This window comes from Budorcas taxicolor, chromosome 2 (assembly GCF_023091745.1).
Source record: "Budorcas taxicolor isolate Tak-1 chromosome 2, Takin1.1, whole genome shotgun sequence".
NCBI lineage: Eukaryota > Metazoa > Chordata > Mammalia > Artiodactyla > Bovidae > Budorcas > Budorcas taxicolor.
In genome coordinates this window covers 133,857,302-133,877,782 of record NC_068911.1, presented here as the reverse complement: position 1 = coordinate 133,877,782, position 20,481 = coordinate 133,857,302, and the positions used below count along the sequence as shown (strand labels likewise).

Genomic DNA, 20,481 nt, shown 5'->3' with positions numbered 1-20,481 from the left:
CCAGGGAAGTCCAATAGTTTTTTTGTATCTTTTAATCTTAATGCTCCTCCCTCCTGCCCACTCCGAACTGGTTATGTTTTAGGTTTTCAAAGTGGAGAAGGTAAAGGTCTTCAGAAAAAAGACATTTGCCAACTTTATAGAATTACAGGGCAGGATGAATTCTAGAAAGCAGTATTTTTCTAATTTTTAAGATTGGGGATTCCTTCATGTCTCTGAATCATAAAGTTGTTTTTTTAATGAAATAATTGTTTTTAAGGAAAGTCCTAATTTGAAAGTGTTGATTAGGCATTTTCTGTATACCTTTAAAGGAAATATCCTCTTTTATTCCTTGTCGTATTTTAAATGACTTTACAAAATACATTTCCCAAGAATTACAATTTTCTCTCTCCCATCATTAAAAAGGAAAATTTTGTATAGGAATGATATTTCTGATGGTATCTATTTGAGCCAGGCTGTTCTGTTGAGCTCAGAGCAGAAACTAACACCAGCAACACTGTTCTGACCAGGAGGGAACCACCTGAGAAAGGGCCCCTGGATAAGAGCAACAATTAACAACTGTAATCAAGGTAACCATACTGGTCATATAAAATTTTTTTTGTCATACTGGTCAAAAAATTTTTTCATATGATTATTCAATTGGTAGAACTTTTTACAACAAAAATGCTCCAGGGACTTCCCTGGTGGTCCAGTGGTTAAGACTCCACGCTACCAATGCAGAGGGCACGGGTTTGATTCCTGGTCCAGGAACCAAGGTCCCTTTGGGCCTCTGGGTGCAGCCAAAAGATTTTAAAAAAGCTCCAGGCTTCTTAACAATGCCTGCTTCTCACTGATGCTTAAAGCCAGTTATCCATGAAAGTGGCTGCTAAGTGTTAAGGGCTGTTTTTTTTTGTTTTTTCCTGCCCTCAGCAGGTCAGCTTGATTTAATGTGGAAAGTCTTTTTCAGCCTCTGGGAGAGGCATAGTTTGAAAAAAGGTCCTTAGCAGTTATGGATATTTGGTGGAGACCAGAACTGTAATATTTACATAGTGACTTGTATTCACACAGTGTTTTTACATGCATTATTTTACTTAATTCCAAAGGAAAAATACAGAATGTTTAACCATCATTTCTGTTGAAGAAGTAGCTATACACTGGTTTTTATTTACCTTGTGGTTATAAGAAAGTTATTAAAAGAAGAGATCTGGGACTTTCCAATGCTCATCTTCTAGTATACAGACCTTCCGACTGTCTCACCTTCTTACTTGTCAGAACAAATTGTCTTTTGACAAAAGTATTCACAGACCAAGTACAAAGAGTATCAGTATCTGTTTCTAAAAACGTTTGTTTTCATAGTACAGTGTTGTATGCCAGTGTGAGTCCTTACATATATCTCAACTAAAAAGCTACATTGTAGTTGGAGCAAATGTATTGTGTTGTCCAAAAATTTCATTTGGTAACATCTCACAGAAAAACCGGAACAAACTTTTTGAAAAACCTGAAGAAACTTTTGGGCCACCTCAATAAATTCTAATGCAGGTTCACATTTGCTCTACTGTGCCAAAAAAACTGGTCAAGAGCCAAGCTATAAGAGTTCAGGAGGCCTGCCATGTGAATGAATGACAGCTGCTAAAGATCTGAAGCCGGAGACCTGCATTGTGATGGAGGCTAGTTGCTAGGAAACTGCGGACTGGATAAGAACTATTCAGGTTTCACCCAAAGATGGGAAGATAGAGTGGCTTGACCACATATTTCTTTTATCTCTCTGCCATGGAAAACAGCTTCTGCAGTCTGTCAGTTTTAAGTTTTTTGCTACCAGGGAGGCAAGATCAGAGACTTATGAAGAAGGCCATTTTGAGGGCTACTTTGAATCCATTGAATCTGCCCCAGGGCATTTGCACTGGCTATTCTCTGCCTGGAATACACCCTTACCAGCTTCATGCTTGTTCCTCCACTTCATTTAGGCCTCAGATCAAACATGAATACTCCAGAGAAAGCTTCTTTAATAATCTAAAATCATCTATCACATGCTAGCCACCTACTCTTCTGTTTTGTGCCACAATATTTATCACCATCTGAAATTATATTGTGTATTTCTTGTTGACTGTCTGGCTTTCCCAACAGAATGTAGGGTCCATTTGGCAGAAATTGACTATCAGGGTTTTTTTTAGTTCCCAGCAGTGCCTGGCTCATGGAAAGGGCTGAGTAAGTATGCTAGATGAATGAATGGATTGTAGGATGAATGATCAAAGCTGGGCCTCATCTCTTACCCCTTTGGCTGTAAGAAAAGGTTAAGGCTAAGTTAGAAAAGTTTGTCCCGTTGACACTCAGGGATAACTCATAGTTGGGCAAGCACTTATGCTGCTGCTGCTGCTAAGTCACTTCAACCGACTCTGTGCGACCCCATAGACGGCAGCCCACCAGGCTACCCCGTCCCTGGGATTCTCCAGGCAAGAACACTGGAGTGGGTTGCCATTTCCTTCTCCAGTGCATGAAAGTGAAAAGTGAAAGTGAAGTCGCTCAGCCGTGTCCGACTCTTCGCGACCCCATGGACTACACCTTATCAGGCTCCCTATCCATGGGATTTTCCAGGCAAGAGTACTGGAGTGGGGTGCCAGTGCCTTCTCCAGGGCAAGCACTTATACTTTACAGCAATTGTCTTCTCCCTCTGCTATGCTGTAGACAGCTAGAGAGAAGGTGCCTGTGAGTCTAGTTCACCACTATACTTGTGAACCTCAAACTATGAAGAAGGGAAATATCATTTAATTTCTTGAATTTAAATAAGACATGAAAGGTGAGCAGGGGGATTAGCTGAGTGAGGAAAAGCAAGAAGATGATTCCAAGCAGCAGGAAGAGCTGGAGGAGGCCTCTATCCTTGACATGTGGAACAGACAGATGAAAGCAAGTGTAGCTGGAGTGGAGAGACAAGGCGAAGTAGGGTACCTCGTGTGGCTGGAGAAGTGGGGGAGTGCTGGCCAGGTTGAACTCTGCAGGTTTATAGGCTTGGCAGGGCAACATAAACAGTCTTATCTTTATCCTGAGAGATGGGCAATTTTTCACCTCGTGTACATGCTAGAAGGACATGATCATATTTGTCATGCCACACATCTCTGGTTGCAGTGGGTGTAGGGAGACCAGTTACAAGGCTGCTTTGACCCAGGCTAGAGAGATGGAAGTTGGACTTAGAGTCTCTAGAAAGTAAGCTTCTTGAAGGTAGAGATCACTCTCTGTTTGATTCACTGCTGTATTCCCAGCACCTAGATTAATGCCAGGCACATATTAGATCCTCAATAAATGTTTAATGCATGAATGACATAGTGGTTAGACATGAAGTCAATAGAAATGGAGGAAAATAAACTGACCTCACGTATACTTGAATCAGTCAGAAGACAGCCCTTTTCTAATCCTTGACAAGCCTTGGGTGATCCAACGGCTTCTCTGTTCTAGCCTACAGACCAGTTATGAGGTCTGTAACTGGTCTGCACCCTAGAAACCTGCAGAGTCCAGGGTGCAAAGCACTGACTCATTAGAAAAGACCCTGATGCTGGGAAAGATTGAGGGCAAGAGGAGAAGGGAGCAACATAGGATGTGATGGCTGGATGGCATCTGATGGAAACTGACTCAGTGGACATGAGTCTGAGCAAACTCAGGGAGAAAGTGAAGGACAGGGAGGCCTGGCGTGCTGCAGTTCATGGGGTCACAAAAAGTTGGACATTATTTAGTGACTGAACAACAACAGGAATATGACTGGTGGAAGAGATTGTCAGGGGTTCAGACTGACAGGGTGTGATGAGGGACTAGCTACTGAGTATGAGAAAGAGATCTGTTGGGCCAAGTCCAAGGCTTCCGGTTTGTGTTACTATATGGATGGAGGAATACTGACATTTCCTGGGACAGGAAGTGACAGTAGAATCTATATTCGTGTGTTTCTGGTTCTCTTTGTTAAACTGAGAATCAGGACTTCCTCCTCTCTGTCTCTTTCAGGAGGCTCCACGCAAGGCTGGCTCTAATTGTTCTCTCTCTGCTGACCCACAGTTGAGGAGGTTTGTAGGCTAGAAGAGAAAAACCATTGGGTCACCCAAGTCTTGTCAAGAATTTGAAGAAGGCTGTATTCTCATTGATTCAGACATACGTGAGGTCAGTGGAATTGCTAGGAATATTGTGGGTTGGGATAAGAATGAAAGATAAATGGTCTTTCTCAACATGTTCTAAGTAACCTTAATAATAGGAGGGTTAGTATTAAGAAGTATCTGCCCTGTTCCTGCCTCCAAAACTTGTTCCAGTGGCTATAAATAAAGATTATAAGTTTGGGGGATAAACAATTTTGGCCAGGTATTTTCTCTTTGGGTTTAAGCAACTGTATTTTTAGAGTAACATTGCATGGGAAAATGACCTTCTCAATCCAGATTTCCTGTGAATGCAGGCTCAACTGAGTCACTCCCCATTATACTATTCAAATCTTTTAAAATATTTACATTAGGGATATCCAAATTTTGTAAAATGAGTATATAAATAGGATATATTATATATATATAAACCTGTATGAATATGTATAACATTCACTTTGCTATACAGCAGAAATTGACATAACATTGTAAGCAAACTAAACTACAATAAAACTTTAAATAAATAAAAAACCCTATATGAATTAAAATGTGGTTAAAAGTGTGCATATGTGTGTATTTATAAATATATATACACATAACCCAAAATGGTTATGTTATGGTTATTATGGTTATTTTTGGTTAGTGGGATTAGGGCTGATTTTAACTTTAATCTTATTCTTTTCAGCATTTTCTAGTTTTTCCATAATGGACATGTGTGACTTTTATGAAGATAAAAATACTTGCTATGCAAATGAGGTTTGTAATATGAAATTCAGATTATAATATGAGGTGGTATTTAGAATGTATCCACTTATGGGTATTTTAGAAAATGAGAGGTTACTCTCACATTGACTCTGATCATTTAGTTGATGGGTATACAAATCAGTACATGCTTTATATCCATGAAGACATTTATTAATCTTACCATGAAATCATCAGATTAGGGAGAAAATATGGCCTCCTTACATGGACCAGGTAGCTGACAGGCTGAGTTTCAAACGGTGAATGAAATTAAAGTGATTCACATTTTATCACTGCATGTGACAGAGTGACTGCCAGACAGCTGGACTATTAAAAGCAGCTTGAAGTCTTGGAAATAAAGAAATTCATTTTCTAAAAGCTGGGACATTTGAAGGCTGAACATGTTCAACCAGGCAAGAAAGGAAGATTAGTATCTTCTGTTGTGTTTTTTTGGTTACCCGAATCTGCCCATTCCAGAAAAGGATATTTATTACTGCAAAAGGTGATGGAGAATTTCTGTTTAAAGGTCAGAAATGCTTGTGCTTTTGGGAGTGGAGGTCACACGATTCTGCAGTTTCGTGTCATTGGTGCTGTTGCAAATGGGCAGACATGGCTCTCCAGGCCAAATCAGCCCAGAGGAGTTCCTGCGGTGAAGGAGGGCGGGGTCTCTGGCCTTGACCCTCTGAGCAGGGACTGGCCCGAGGCAGATGATTGGAATTCTTTCTGTGGACAGTGCAATTGGCTGAGGGTCAGCCTGAGAGGCAGAACCATCTCTGGGAGACGGAGGGAAATCCAGGATGGTCAGTATTATTGGAGTCCAAGAAATGCTGAGTCAGATTTGGAGATGGGGAGAGGACTGCACCATGCAGGGGAAGGGAATGAGTAGTTATGACATATCCCTTTAAGTAATATTCCTAAATCCTGAGTCACTTTGTTCTTTCACTCTATGGCTGGCTGTTTTGAGGAGGTCAGTTAAGTATTTGGGTTTCTTTTAATGTAGTTATGAAAACATACATTTCTTTTAAGAAGTAGAGAATCAGTTCTTTTCTCTCTAGGAGGCAGTTGTTACTTCTTTGGAGCCAGGTGGTCTGGGCTTGAATCTTGACCTTGGGTAAATTACTATACCTCAGTTTCCTCAATAGTAAAATGAAGAAAATCATAGTAGTTACCTGATAGAGTTGTAGGAATGAGTAGTGAGATAATCTGTAAAATATTTAGTCAGTGTGAACTACTGTTACTGTTGATGTAAGGAAGCTATGAGGAAATCAGTGCAGGGTGGAACCAATGACCCACCCAATATCGCGTGTCTGCCCCAGCCAGCAGGCTGGCATTGCTGTGTGCATGTGTGTATAGCAGATGGCTCCCAAATCCTCACCCCTGGGCTGGGAGGCACTGCTACGAAATGAAATGAGGTGGAAAAGCATCAGCGGGACATGAGACCACATGTTTCCTGAATAAAGGACAGACTGGGTGTACTCTGTGTTTGTATAGGGGATGTGGAAAGTGACATTATCAAATACTTCTCCATGACCTGGATTATTTTTTGTGTGTTTGTTTTTGTTGAAGAATCGGATAGATTAGGTAGGATAGAGGGAGGGAATACTTAGAATGGTTTGGTGAAAACAGTCTGTTGTTTCACATTTAGCTATTTGTTTCAGAAGCACCATTAATTATCCTACTTAAAGATTGCCCAGATGATTAAGTTACATAACAGATGGGGAAATGCTTTTCATAAAGTTTAAATTACTACATCTGGTAAGGCGTCTGCCCTCAATGAGGGAGACCCGGGTTCGATCCCTGGGTTGGGAAGATCTCCTGGAGAAGGAAATGGCAACCCACTCCAGTACTCTTGCCTGGAGAATCCCATGGACGGAGGAGCCTGGTAGGCTACACCCCATGGGGTCACAAAGAGTCAGACACGACCGAGCGACTTCACTTTCACTAAAAGGTATTTGTGTGATTATTTTTATCATCTTATACTTGATGAGCTTGTATTTTATAATGTGCTCTTATAATTTGATTATAATTTACCTGAGTAAATTATATATAAGATATATATTTTATATCTTATAAATTTTTATAATTTATATATGATTTATATATAATCTTATAATTTACCTGAGTAGTCTAAGATGCAAGATATAGAAAAATCACCTTTTAGAAAAATAAATCGTAATTCCATACCATCTCTGTGAACCGATCTGCACAGGCCATTCGAACCCATTCTGGAGTTGCTGGGCTCTTCACTGTGAAGTCCTCAGCTATGTCTCTTTCTTTGCGAGCTGCAGCCATAGCATCAGTGATGGCAAAGAACACAGATGACCCCAGGAACATCCCAGACTCCCCCAGGCCCTGCAAGGAAGCACATTTGTTTTAGAGGCTTCTACACTAGACCATCAGCCACCGTAGGTGAGGGGCAGGTCTTTTTATACCACTGTATCCCCAACTCCTGGCACAGCATCTTACATAAAATAATTTTCAATAATTGTTTGTTGACTGACTGACTTACTGACTGAGTGAAGCTTGTGTGCTCTTAGAAATCCTAGTATCACTTGAAATTTAAAAATCCTGTGTGGGTTAAATAGTTGTTCTATAGGAAAGGTAGTATGTGTGTTTTTAAAAGCACATTGTGTAGTTGTAGGTTTGAATGCTTACCTTGGATGAATAGATGGTTAGTGGAGTGTGTGATGATGGCAATAAGGAGACATTAAACTCCTCTGGGACATCGCTGATGGTTGGAATTTTGTACTCATCTGGGCCTCGAGAGTACAGGACACCTTCTGGGGAATATTTCAGCTCTTCAGTGGTAAAAAGGCCCATTCCCTGAATAAATGCACCTTCAATCTGAAGAGGGAAAATGTCAAGCTCTGTGATATTGTGTGCTTTTCAGAAGGCCTTTACTGACCCCACAATGACTCTCAAAAAGAGGCAGCCATCCAGGTGGGGCAGCACCTACCTGCCCAATATCGATGGCCGGATTTAGACTGCAGCAGGCATCCACGATGATGTCCGTTCTGATTTTCTGCCAAAATTAAAATTCAGTTCAGTTCAGTTGCTCAGTCGTGTCTGACTCTTTGCGACCCCATGAACCGCAGCACGCCAGGCCTCCCTGTCCATCATCAACTCCTGGAGTCCACCCAAACCCATGTCCATTGAGTTGGTGATGCCATCCAACCATCTCATCCTCTGTCATCCCCTTCTCTTCCTGCCCTTAATCTTTCCCAGCATTAGGGTCTTTTCCAATGAGTCAGCTCTTCGCATCAGGTAGCCAAAGTATTGGAGTTTCAGCTTCAACATCAGTCCATCCAATGAACACCCAGGACTGATCTCCTTTAGGATGGACTGGTTGGATCTCCTTGCAGTCCAAGGGACTCTCAAGAGTCTTCTCCAACACCACAGTTCAAAAGCATCAATTCTTCGGCCTTCAGCTTTCTTCACAGTCCAACTCTCACATCCATACATGACTACTGGAAAAATCATAGACTTGACTAGACGGACCTTTGCTGGCAAAGTAATGTCTCTGCTTTTCAATATGCTGTCTAGGTTGGTCATAACTTTTCTTCCAAGGAGTAAGCGTCTTTTAATTTCATGGCTGCAGTCACCATCTGCAGTGATTTTGGAGCCCCCCAAAATAAAGTCAGCCACTGTTTCCACTGTTTCCCCATCTATTTCCCATGAAGTGATGGAATCGGATGCCATGATCTTCGTTTTCTGAATGTTGAGTTTTAAGCCAACTTTTTCACTCTCCTCTTTTACTTTCATCAAGAGGCTCTTTAGTCCTTCTTCACTTTCTGCCTTAAGGGTGGTGTCATCTGCATATCTGAGGTTATTGATATTTCTCCTGGCAATCTCGATTCCAGCTTGTGCTTCCTCCAGCCCAGCATTTCTCATGATGTACTCTGCATATAAGTTAAATAAGCAGGGTGACAATATACAGCCTTGATGTACTCCTTTTCCTATTTGGAACCAGTCTGTTGGTCCCTGTCTAGTTGTAACTGTTGCTTCCTGACTTGCGTACAGGTTTCTCAAGAGGCCCTGACCGTAAAAACATCAGATTAAAAATACTATTTTAGGGTTTATTCAAATGGTCCCGATTTATTCCAGGACTCTTGCTGGTTGATTAGCACTACCTGGAACCGCATCAACATCAGAGGTGGTGAGACATCTACTAAGCTCATCAAATTTAGTGCTAGGAGGACTGTTGATGATCCCAGAAGATCTTCTGCATTCATAGTTTTGGTTTATCTTAAGTGACTTTAAAGTCCATGATATGTGGGTGCATCTGGGTATCACTTAGTAAATAAATGAGCCCGATTGTTCAATTGATTCTGAAGCTGGATTTGTGATTATATTAAAATCATGAGCTCATCTAATCCTCATAATGGTTTGCTGTAGATGGTGGTATTGCCATTTTACTGAGGAAATCATGTAGCCACAGTGGCATGTATGAATTTGGGGATTTGTAAGATCTTGGGTATAAGAGACCAATTTACTTCCTTCCCTGAGAAACATCACACTAATCTGGCCCTTGTGTTGTGTTATTGGGCACATGAACCCAGGTTGTGGAGAAGCCATAGAAAGCCCTGCGTGCTTGTGATCGATCTCAGGAATATCTCTGGTACTACTGATCTCAGTACTACCTTTGGGATAATTGACTTCGGGGAGATATCACATCATTATATGCTTTTAAAGCATTTACTCAAGATAGTTTACTAAATTACCTAGTCAGATAGATAACTTGATACCAATAACCTCAGATATGCAGATGATACCACCCTTATGGCAGCAAAAAGGAACTAAAGAGCCTCTCGAAAGTAAAAGAGGAGAGTGGAAAAAAATGGCTTAAAACTCAACATTCAAGAAACTAAGATCATGGCATACAGTCCCATCACTTCATGGCAAATAGATGGGAAAACAATGGAAACAGTGACAGACTTAATTTTTTTGGCCTCCAAAATCACTGCAGATGGTGACTGCAGCCATGAAATTAAAAGACACTTGCTCCTTGGAAGAAAAGCTATGACCCACCTAGACAGCATATTAAAAAGTAGAGACATTACTTTTCTGACAAAGGTCCGTCTAGTCAAGGCTATGGTTTTTCCAGTAGTCATATATGGATGTGAGAGTTGGACTATGAAGAAAGCTGAGGGCCGAAGAATTGATGGTTTTGAACTGTGGTGTTACAGAAGACTCTTGAGAGTCCCTTGGACTGCAAAGAGATCCAACCAGTCCATCCTAAAGGAAATCAGTCCTGAATATTCATTGGAAGGAGTGATGCTGAAGCTGAAACTTCAATAATTTGGCCACCTGATGTGAAGAACTCACTCCTTGGAAAAGACGTTGATGCTGGGAAAGAGTGAAGGAGGAGAAGGGGATGACTGAGGATGAGATGGTTGGGTGGCATCACCGACTCAATGGACATGAGTTTGAGCAAATTCTGGGAATTGGTGATGGACAGGGAAGCCTGGAGTGCTGCAGTCCTTGGGGTCACAAAGAGTAGGACACGACTGAGTGACTAAACTGACCTGAGAGAGATAACTTGACCTTCCTTTAGGAATAGATCCTTTTTTTGAAAGAGAAAAACAAACAAACCCAAACCCCACAAAACTTTGGAATGTAATTTTGTCTGAAACAGAATAAAAAATTTAATGCATTTTAGGCTATCGTGAGCAATTCCTTCTCGACTACCTCTTTTTGAGTGGAAATTTAGGATAAAGCTGAATCTCTCGACATTCCCATGTAATTGAAAGGATCTTGTTCTTATTGTACAAGTATTACATAATGAAAGGGGGCTATTCATGTAACCACATTTTGTGATTGTTGTTGTTCTAACTTGCCAAGAGGAAAGCTGTCAAATGACTTACTTTGTGAGCTCCTGTCAAGCAGTCAATTTCAACCTCGGAACAGGCAGCTCCATAGACATAGTAGGGGAAAGGGTCTCCCTCTCCCTTCTCCCAGTCCATGAAGGCCTTGTAGCCCCTGATGGAAGAAATAAAGTCCTTTAGCTTGGTAGGGGGGTGCAAACAATATTGATTTGTTTTAAAAGTTACCAACATTTTCATTAGCATTTTATTTAATTGATGTTGATTGTGATCGCTTTTTAAGCTCAATTAAACTGCTACCTGTGTTTGCAATCTAGCTTGTTACAGGAACCCTAACATTTGCCTCCGTTTTTAAAGAGGAAATGCTTTGTGCTCAAGTTAGGATGCCAAAAAAGGAGAAACCAACAAACTATTTCACTTGCTCCAGACCTCACAGGGTGTCTGTATCTTGAGGAATTATTTTGAGTTTTAGATCTGCACACTGAAAACCTCAACTGATTTTTATTAGGGTTCCCAGAATCCGGGAAGTGATTGCTACTGCTGCTAGGTCTTTTCAGTCGTGTCTGACTCTTTGTGAGGGACTCCTGCTGCTGCTGCTGCTAAGTAGCTTCAGTCGTGTCCAACTCTGTGCGACCCCATAGACAGCAGCCCACCAGGCTTCCCCGTCCCTGGGATTCTCCGGGCAAGAACACTGGAGTGGGTTGCCATTTCCTTCTCCAATCTGATGGTAATACAGGGCTGGTGAAAAAGGGCCGGTAATTCAATGTGTTGTTAATGGAAGATGGACCCAGCTAGAGGGCTGATCTGCCCTTTTGTTGGGTAGATGAACTCAGGAATTTGGAACTCATTATGTACAGGGCATTGGGCTGGCTGTTACCTCCTTTCTTCGTGAGATTTTCTGTGTGTATGTGTGTAGTTTGTTGGTTTGTTTCATTTGATTGTAAAACTAATGTCAATGCATCCTGCATTTGACAATCAGCTTGTGGGTGCTTCCCTGGTGGCTCAGCAGTAAAGAATCTGCCTGCAATGCAGGAAACACAGGAGATACTGGTTGGATTCCTGGGTTGGAAAGATCTCCTGGAGGAGGGCATGGCAACCCACTTCAGCATTCTTGCCTGGAGAATCCCAGGGACTGAGAAGCCTGGTGGGCTACCGTCCATAGGGTTGCAAACAGCTGGACATGACTGAAGCGACTGAGCATGCACACATGCTCCTTTTTGTATTTCATTTAATTAACATGAATCGACTGAGGGCCTTCACTGCCAGGCACTGCACCAATGAGTGGTGATCACCATCCTATCCGTCTCTCCATTTCTCTTGCTTTGTTACCGATAATAGAGCCCATTCAAAATTTCTTCTCCTCAGCTGATACACTAACAATTTCCTTCTGATTGAGTTCAGAAGTCAAATTAAGCATCTTATTCATCTGTCTTGCCCAGAAAGGAGCATCAAAATAAAGGTTTTATGATAAAGGGAGGGAGATTTGTAAAACTGAGTTGCAACTTATTTCTAATGATATCTTCTTACTACTCATAGTAAAGAATAGTAAATAATGATTAGATGTTACAATTCATATTTATTTATTTATTTTTACAAATTAGGGGTATTTTTGTTATTTACTATTTCGTTGAACATAGCTCAAAGGCCTATGTGAAATCATGGTATTTGGGACCTAGAAGGAACCTTAAGGACCACAAAATAAAAATTTATTTTACAAATGAAGAAACTGAGGCCCAGAGTGATTTGATGGCCTCATACTTTCTTAGCCAGGTCAAGGCATTATTGTAATTTTTACCTGAAATATCCAGTAGCTGAAAGACTGATTCTTTGTTCAAAAGCAGCTTCTATCTGCAAAATGGGCATATTTAGTCAGAATAAGGTAAACATACCATCTGAGAGGGGAAAATGAAAACATTCTATATACCAAAGTTGACATCTGACAATCATTACTGGTGCTTTGTTACCAATAATAGGGCCTATCCTAATATTTTTGCTCCTCAGCTGGTATACTAACAGTCTCCTTCTGGCTGAGTTCAGAAATCTAAACTAAGCAAATAAAATGGAATCTTGCTGCACATCATGATATAGGGGCTTAGTTCACAAGGTATTTACAGCTTCATTTCTAAGTGTTGAACTCTGGCCAATGTGTGTGCCAGTGTGAGATAATTGTTTTAATGAAACAAGATATAGGACATTGTAAAGTTGGATGAAACAAGTCATTTCCCTTGAGGCACATTCACAGTTAGCCTTTTTACTTCCTCCCTACTCAAAGCATCACCTTTTTACGGCTTAGGAAGTCTCAGTCTTTTCCTCTTTCTTATTTACGCAGAGAAGATGAGTCTCTGTTAATTCTTCACACACTTCTGTTCCTCCTCTCAGCATTTCCAGTGCTCTGACTCCACTAAGACCCGGGATATTTCACAAAGCAGCCATCTCAGCCTGGTAACCCCGCGCTCTCCCACAGCCAGCTGCTCCGAGGACTGAGTCTGCGTGGTGCGACTACCACAGCACTCTCCGCACTGGGGCGGACTACTTTCTCATTTGCAGCTACAGAGAGAGTGGAACACTTACCCATTCTTCCCAGGTACCTTCTGGATTTTTCTTAATGATGGGCTCAAGGCGTTTCAGAAGGATCTGACAAGCGTTCTTAAAGGAGTAAAGAAGGGAATGCTCATTAGAGAAGACTGTGGTGGTTAGGATTTGCAAGAATGTTGAAAGAATTTGAAAATAATTTGAAAGAATATTGGTGGATAATTGACCAGTTCAGTGAATGCTTATGAGGTGCTCGACACTGACACAGTGGGAACTCAGGGATGGTATCACACCACTCCTGACCTTGAGGAGAGTATCTGTTGTATAGAGTGCTTTCTCTTCCTCATTCATTTCCTGTGAAAATATGGGCTCAGTTGAATTTCTACTTTCAGATCCCCTTTCTAAGAATATTCATGTTCTTAATTCCTTCTCCCTTTTTTCCTAACCCTAACCTTCTTTCATATTTTTTAGCAATTATGATCAGAGGAACAAAATTATTTTCATTCAAGTTTGTGCTTTTCAGTCTATAACAATGATATGCCAGTATCCCTCTGGGTCTGAAATATTGTTCAACTCTCTGTCTGTCCTTTTATCCCTCTGTCTGTTTATCCATCCACCATCAAACTACTCCAGTTAAGGCATTGGCTTTGAGTGTGAAGTGAGAAAATAAATTTGTTTTTGTAATAAGCTAGATCGACAAAGTTTCTGATTCTTGATACAGAAACGTAAAACCCTAGAAGACAGACTAATGCATGGTTTGGGCTGACACCCACCATACACACTGAGCAGTTCTTGCTTTGTGTTTGATTCTACCTAAAATTGGATCTCGTGAATTTGAGGTTTCCCAACTTGTTCTGAGCAAAATGAGTCTATTTTTTTGAGTCTTTGGAGATGTCTCCACAATGATAAGATGGATTTGAAAGTGGTCTCTCTTGGTAGCATAACTGCAGTGTCCTGGGAGTAAGGACATATGTCTCCCCCTCAATGTCCCAGTGGAAGAAGTAGACAGTTTATAATAGAAACATGAAAAATAGATATTACTTCAAAAATACATGCAGTAAGATCTTTGAATTAAGAAATATGAAGTCATCATTCTGTTCTGAATTAGTGAAGATTTATCTTTTTTATACATCATTTAGAAAAATAAGTACAAAGAAAAAGGAAGTACTCAGGTAGAATTCTTACTGATGTAGAAACTTTAATTGCAGCATGCCTACCTGGCTGGGCTTCTGCTTGCCTACCTGCCTGTAAGAACTTGCTTGTGTCAGTGGAAACTTGCACAGGTCTGCATTATGCAGTACCCAGATTTCTTCTTTCTGTATCTCCCAGGGACAGAGACTGTTTGCCAACATCTACTCCTCCACGGAGCTGGGCCTATGGTTTCCCACCGCTCTAAGTTTCCCGGCCTCCCTTGTTGTTGGACATTGCCTGAGGCTGTTCTGCTAACGCATGCTGAGGGGAAGTGACTTGTATTCCTGCCAGGTCTTCCCCCATGCTCTTTCGGTTCTCTGGCTTACTCAAGTGATGACACTCTGGACAACCTTGAAAGCCACATGTTGAAGATGGAGGAACTGCCATCAATCTGGGTGCTCAAATGACTAAACATTCCTGCTGCAGTGTTATACGCACAAAAAAAGAACTCTTGTTGTGTTGGAGTCATTATATTCTGGGTCTACTTGTCACCTCACTTTAGGTCCGACTAACACACTGTCCGGACATTTTGGTGATCCCAAGCCTTCTGTGACACAGATGACTCCTCTGAAGCCAACCACTGTGCCTGTATCCAGTTACGAAAACCAGAGATGTGGAGAAAGCACCCAGGGAAAGACAGACAGGAGGAAGCACCTGCACGGCTCTGCCATTGGTATCTGCTCCGATGGATGCTGCTGTAGCGATTGTATTAGGCACAGTGGCTGTACTTGTTTCACAGATGTGCAAGTAAGACATGGGTATTTTTAATTCACGGCTGGCCACCTATGAGAAAAAGAGATAATTTCAAATCTGGTAAGAACTTCTTTGAAGACTTGAGTCATTCTTTTTCTTAATTAAAAATTTATTTTTTTATTACATCCACAATATCCTCTAAAGCCTAAAATAATGCATCTTATAACAATTAAAACTGCTTTGTAGTAAGACCTCATGCTAATTTTTGAAGTGTTTTCTTGGTAATATTCCACAGCAGTTCTTCAATTCAATTTAGTATACTTAGGATGTTAAGGATTGCCTATTTTCTAAATTTTGCGTGTGTAGAGAATAGGCCAAGTTGAGATTGTTCAGATTAACTTGGTGACAATGGCAGGAAGAGAGATAGAAATTAAATTGACTGATTCAGAGTTTGGTCTTGAGTCTGTTGATACTGGTATCTGATGAACTTGGAAGGACTGTGAGGGCCTGTTTTGCCCTATTTCCCAGCTTAACTTTGCCTTTAAAAAATATTTGTTATTTAGTTGTGGCACATCAGACCTTTAGTTACAGCATGCAAACTCTTAGTTGCAGCATGTGGGATCTAGTTCTCTGACCAGAGATCGAATCCAGACCCCCTGCATTGAAAACACGGAGTCTCAGCCACTGGACCACTGGGGAAGTGCCCCCAGTTTAGCTTCCTCCTTCTTTTCTTCTGGGGCTCCCCAGGTGGTGCAGGGGTGAAGAATTCATCTGCTAATGCAGGAGATGCAAAAGACTCTGGTTCAATTCTTGGATTGGGAAATGGCAACCCACTCCAGTATTCTTGCCGGGGAAATCCCACGGACAGAGGAGCCTGGGGGGCTACAGTCCATGGGGTCACAAAAAGTCAGACGAGACTGAGCTCATATGTCATGTCACTCTTTTCTTCTATTTGTTTCCACTTGATTATACTCCTCTAGCGTGTGCTGCTCACTTTTCCTTTTCTGTTATTTTCATTCCAGTTTCTCTAGCAGACACATATGGCAGTGAAGATGTTTAACCAAGAAGAAAAGAGAAAAAAAGAGAGGTAATGAAGAAAAAAACATTATTTTGGCTGATTTTTTTTTAGTTTTTGCAAAAATGCCTTTTCTAGATGTCTGCAGGTATGAACCTGTTCATACTTGCTAATCTTCAAACTAATGTTATTCAGTGACTGAATTTTTCCAGAAAGATGCAAAATGAGAAAAAAAGAGAACAATTTGATTAATTCTTGGTGATGAAAATCCAAAAGGAATTTATTGGTTCACACACCTGGGAAGGATGGAGTTGTTAGTGTCATGTATATCTGTGTCTAGAGGCTTTGTGATCTCATTCAGTTCCTCTCACAGTTTTTCAGTCTTTCTAGGATAATGGCCATGTTATTTCCAACCGTAGACAAGTTTCATCTTTGGCTCAGAATTGCCCCTGACAACTCCTGTCCTATAGCACAGTGGCTAAGCAACCAAAGGGAAAAATAGTTCCGTTTCTTCTGACATCTACACAGCACCCCAGGAAAGGATGCTGATTAGATTTGCTTGGCCATGTCTTTTTCCCAGACCAATCTCTGCAGCTAGCAGGGTTCAGGAACCATGCCTGGCCAGTCCAGGGGCCTGTGTCTATATCTGTGGCAGGTGTTGAGGCAAGGAGGGGGATGAGGTTAAAAGGTATCAGAATTGAGATGTCCTTCAAAACTACATAGAGTGTGGGAGAGGTATTCCAAAGGAGCTGAGGGACTGAATGGTCAAAAGTTTCAGATGTGCAGTATAACAATCTAGTAAATTATACATAAATCCCTATTAGCTCAGCTGGTAAAGAATCCGCCTGCAATGCAGGAGACCCTGGTTCGATCCCTAGATTAGAAAGATCACCTGGAGAAAGGATAGGCTACTCACTCTAGTATTCTTGGGCTTCCCTGGTGACTCAGACAGTAAAGAATCTGCCTGCAATGTGGGACACCTGGGTTCTGAGTTTGATCCCTGGATAGGGAAGATCCTCTGGAGAAAGGAATAGCTACCCACTCCAGTATTCTTGCCTAGAAAATTCCCATGGACAGAGGAGCCTGGCATGCCACGGTCCACGGGATTGTGAAGAGTCTGAGACATGACTGACTGACTTTCAGTTTCACAGTTAATTTATTCAATTTAAAGGATTATTCTTTCTTTCTTTTGGGACTATGTCTTCCTACTTTGTATATATGTGTGTGTGTTAAAATATCTTTTAAAAATTATAGGATGATGAACTATTTGTCCCTGATGGTCAAAACAATATATTAGCCACCCAATATTATTGTCCAGACTTTAAAAATTATACATACTGGTCTCAAAATAGAAAAGTTGAGAAACCCCCCACTCTGGATAAACCTGCATGTGTACCCACAACAGTGCTCTGTCAATTCAGTTCAGTCACTCAGTCATGTCCAACTCTGCGACCCCATGGACTACAGCATGCCAGGCCTCCCTGTCCATCACAAACTCCTGGAGCTTGCTCAAACTCATGTCCATCGAGTCGGTGATCCCATCCAACCATCTCATCCTCAGTCATCCCCTTCTCCTCCTGCCATCAATCTTTCCCAGCATCAGGGTCTTTTCCAATGAGACAGTTCTTTGCATCAGGTGGCCAAAGTATTGAGTGCTCTGCAGGCCCACTAATGGTGTTTTCACTAAGAACCACCTCCGTCCATAAACCCTGGCCAAGCTCCAGGAATGTTTGCACATGTGTGGATTTCTACCACCTCTGCCATTCTAGCTGATATGTAAGAAGTTTTTCAACTTAATAGACAAGATCTTAGGGTGTACATACAGGGGGTTGTCATAACTCTAAAATTAGTGCCAAACGTCAGTCATGTCAACAGTGTATAGAGAGATGAATTTTATTTCCCTCACCTGTAGCATTTTGGTGTGAATACCTTGTCCCAGTTCGTTGCCTCCATGTGTGACCAATACAGACCCATCAGTGTAAATATGAACCAGCACAGCTGCCTAGAGAAACAACACAGAAGGCACAACTTAGTGCAAGTCAGCGTTTAGGGAGTTACAGTGTCAGAACTGAGGTGGTGAAACGCCAAGCCCACGGAGTGGCGAGGGTCAGAGAGAGAGCTTTCCTGGTAGGACACTGAAGTGCTAAAGTCGCCCATAAAGAACATTCCTACTGAGCCTGGTTTCAGTGGGAGCCCCTTTGGATACCTTGGGAGTTGTGAGTATTGGTTCCAACTATTTGAAAGCCTCTTCTCCGCTTCGATTCTCTGGCTGACCACTCAGCCAGCTTCTGAAACATTGCAGGTTGCACAGGTTATGTGCCAACCTGTGCTCAGCTTGGTGTATAGAGATGAATAAGACATGGTTCTTTCTCAAGTAGCTCACAGTGTAGTGGGAGGACAGGCTGGAGAGTGAGTCATTATTGTGAGCAATGTTCTGTGAAATAATGGACATGGCAGAGGGGCCCTGGGAGAGCAGATCCAGCTGCTTCTGTGGAGCCTGGGAACATGCTGTGCTCATCCTCAGTCACTCAGTTGTGACCCTATGGACTGTAGCCCGCCGGGCTCCTCTGTCCATGGGGTTCTCCAGGCAAGAATACTGGAGTGAGTTGCTATGTCCTCTTCCAGGGCCTCTTCCCCACCCAAGGATCTAACCTGCATCTTCTGTGGCTTCTGAATTGACAGGCAGATTTTTTATCACTGAGCCCAGGAAGGGTGCCCCTAAATGACTACTGAATGGAATCAGAGGGAAGAGGGGTTCACCACTGGGTAAGGTGGGCAAAAGCTCCCCACTGTCTGTCAGGGAAAACTGGCTCCTGACTACAATATGAGGACCTTTGGGATTTGGTCTCTAGAACTTGCCCAGATTCAGCTCTGTCTTTTCCCTCCTTGTTTCCAAGCCTGACAACTGCTCCTTGCCAACCTGTGCTCTTGCTGATGTGGTTCTCTCTTCCTGGCCTCTTCCCTGGCCTTCAGATCTCCAGTCTGTTCTGTGAAAATGTCCCCGAACCCTTCTTATTCCCCCTGGGAAGGATCAGTCACCCTCCTTGGCACTTCCTCTTATGGGGGTGCACTGGGTTGAATAGTGTCCCCACCTCTACCCCAAATTCATGTTCACCTGGAACCTCAGAATGTAACCTTGTTTGGAAACAGAGTCTATAAAGGTGTAATTAGCCAAGATGAGGTCATACTGGATTAGAAAGTAAAAACTATGAAAGCGTTAGTCACTCAGTCGTGTCCAACTCTTTGCAACTCCATGGACTGTAGCCCACCAGGCCTCTCTGTCCATGGAATTCTCCAGGCAAGAATACTGGAGTGGGTAGCCATTCCCTTCTCCAGGGGGTTTTCCCCACCCAGGGATTGAAACTGAGGCGCCCACTTTGCAGGCAGATTCTTTACTGTGTGAGCCACTACAGACACCCATGCTGGATGAGGGCGGACCCTACACTCATTGACTAGTGTCCTCGTAAGACGGTCACATGAAGATGGAGGCAGAGACTGGAGTTCTGCAACCACAAGCCATGAAACTCCAGGAACCCCCAGAAGCTGGTGGAGGCAAGAAAGGAGTCTTCCCTGGAGCCTTCAGATGGCATTGCTGACACCTGGAGTTGGAAGTTCCAGCCCCTAGAACTGAGAGAACAAGTGTGTCATTTTAAGTCGCCAAGCTCTTGGTGCTTTGTTACAGCAGCCATGGGAAATGAACACGAGCATGACAGGCTCTTCTCTGAGTGTCTCTCAGAGGAGGGGGCCCTGGTCCGGCTCATCTCCGAGTGCTGTAGAGAACTCTGAGCAGGTCTGAATCACAGAGACACTAAATGCGACTTTGTTAAATTGGACAAATGGAAATGTGGCATTTTTCTTTCCAGGAGGAGGAGGAATTGGGACTTTAATCTGTTCATGTCTGGAGATGCCCAGAGGCCCAGGGTGGCTTGGAGCATCTCCAGAGCATCAAGGCTTGTGGGTGCTAAGAATAGTACTTATTCACTGTGGGCCCATTGACTCTCTGAGGATAGTGCTTCTCATACCTAATTGAGAGAGTGAGTGTTCCAGCTTTGTGAGTCATCAGCTGACCTGGAATAACACACTTCAACTCCCCAGCAGATGATTCTTGGGTGCCTCAATTTAGAACTCTGTGGGGAAGCTGGAGGCCTTTCAAATGGAGACAGTCAGTGCTTGATTTGAAAGCTGGTTTTTTTGTAGCAAGATGAGAAATTTGCTCCCATGGATGATGGTAGAGAGTAGGATATGGGGGCCATACAAGTGAGGGGAGATGTGGTATAATAAAAAATAAATATGAAGCACAAGTATATATTATACAATATGGGGAATATAGCCAATATTTTATAATAACTGTAAATGGAATGTAACCTTTCATATTGTGAATCACTATACTGTATACCTGTTAGGT

At 42.2% G+C, this 20,481-nt stretch overlaps 1 protein-coding gene across 1 annotated transcript in view; it reads right to left on the bottom strand.

Moving 5' to 3' along the window:
* The window catches only part of LOC128060881 (aldehyde oxidase 2), a 108,232-nt gene that overhangs the window by 33,219 nt on the left and 54,532 nt on the right, over positions 1-20,481 (bottom strand). Inside the window, exons 27-34 of the mRNA XM_052653244.1 lie at positions 17,983-18,078; positions 15,023-15,151; positions 13,217-13,291; positions 12,441-12,493; positions 10,688-10,802; positions 7,780-7,845; positions 7,479-7,667; positions 7,008-7,175 (exon numbers count right to left, since the gene is read on the bottom strand). Of these exons, the coding sequence (XP_052509204.1) occupies positions 7,008-7,175; positions 7,479-7,667; positions 7,780-7,845; positions 10,688-10,802; positions 12,441-12,493; positions 13,217-13,291; positions 15,023-15,151; positions 17,983-18,078 (891 nt within the window). The remainder of the gene's footprint in view (positions 1-7,007; positions 7,176-7,478; positions 7,668-7,779; positions 7,846-10,687; positions 10,803-12,440; positions 12,494-13,216; positions 13,292-15,022; positions 15,152-17,982; positions 18,079-20,481) is intronic.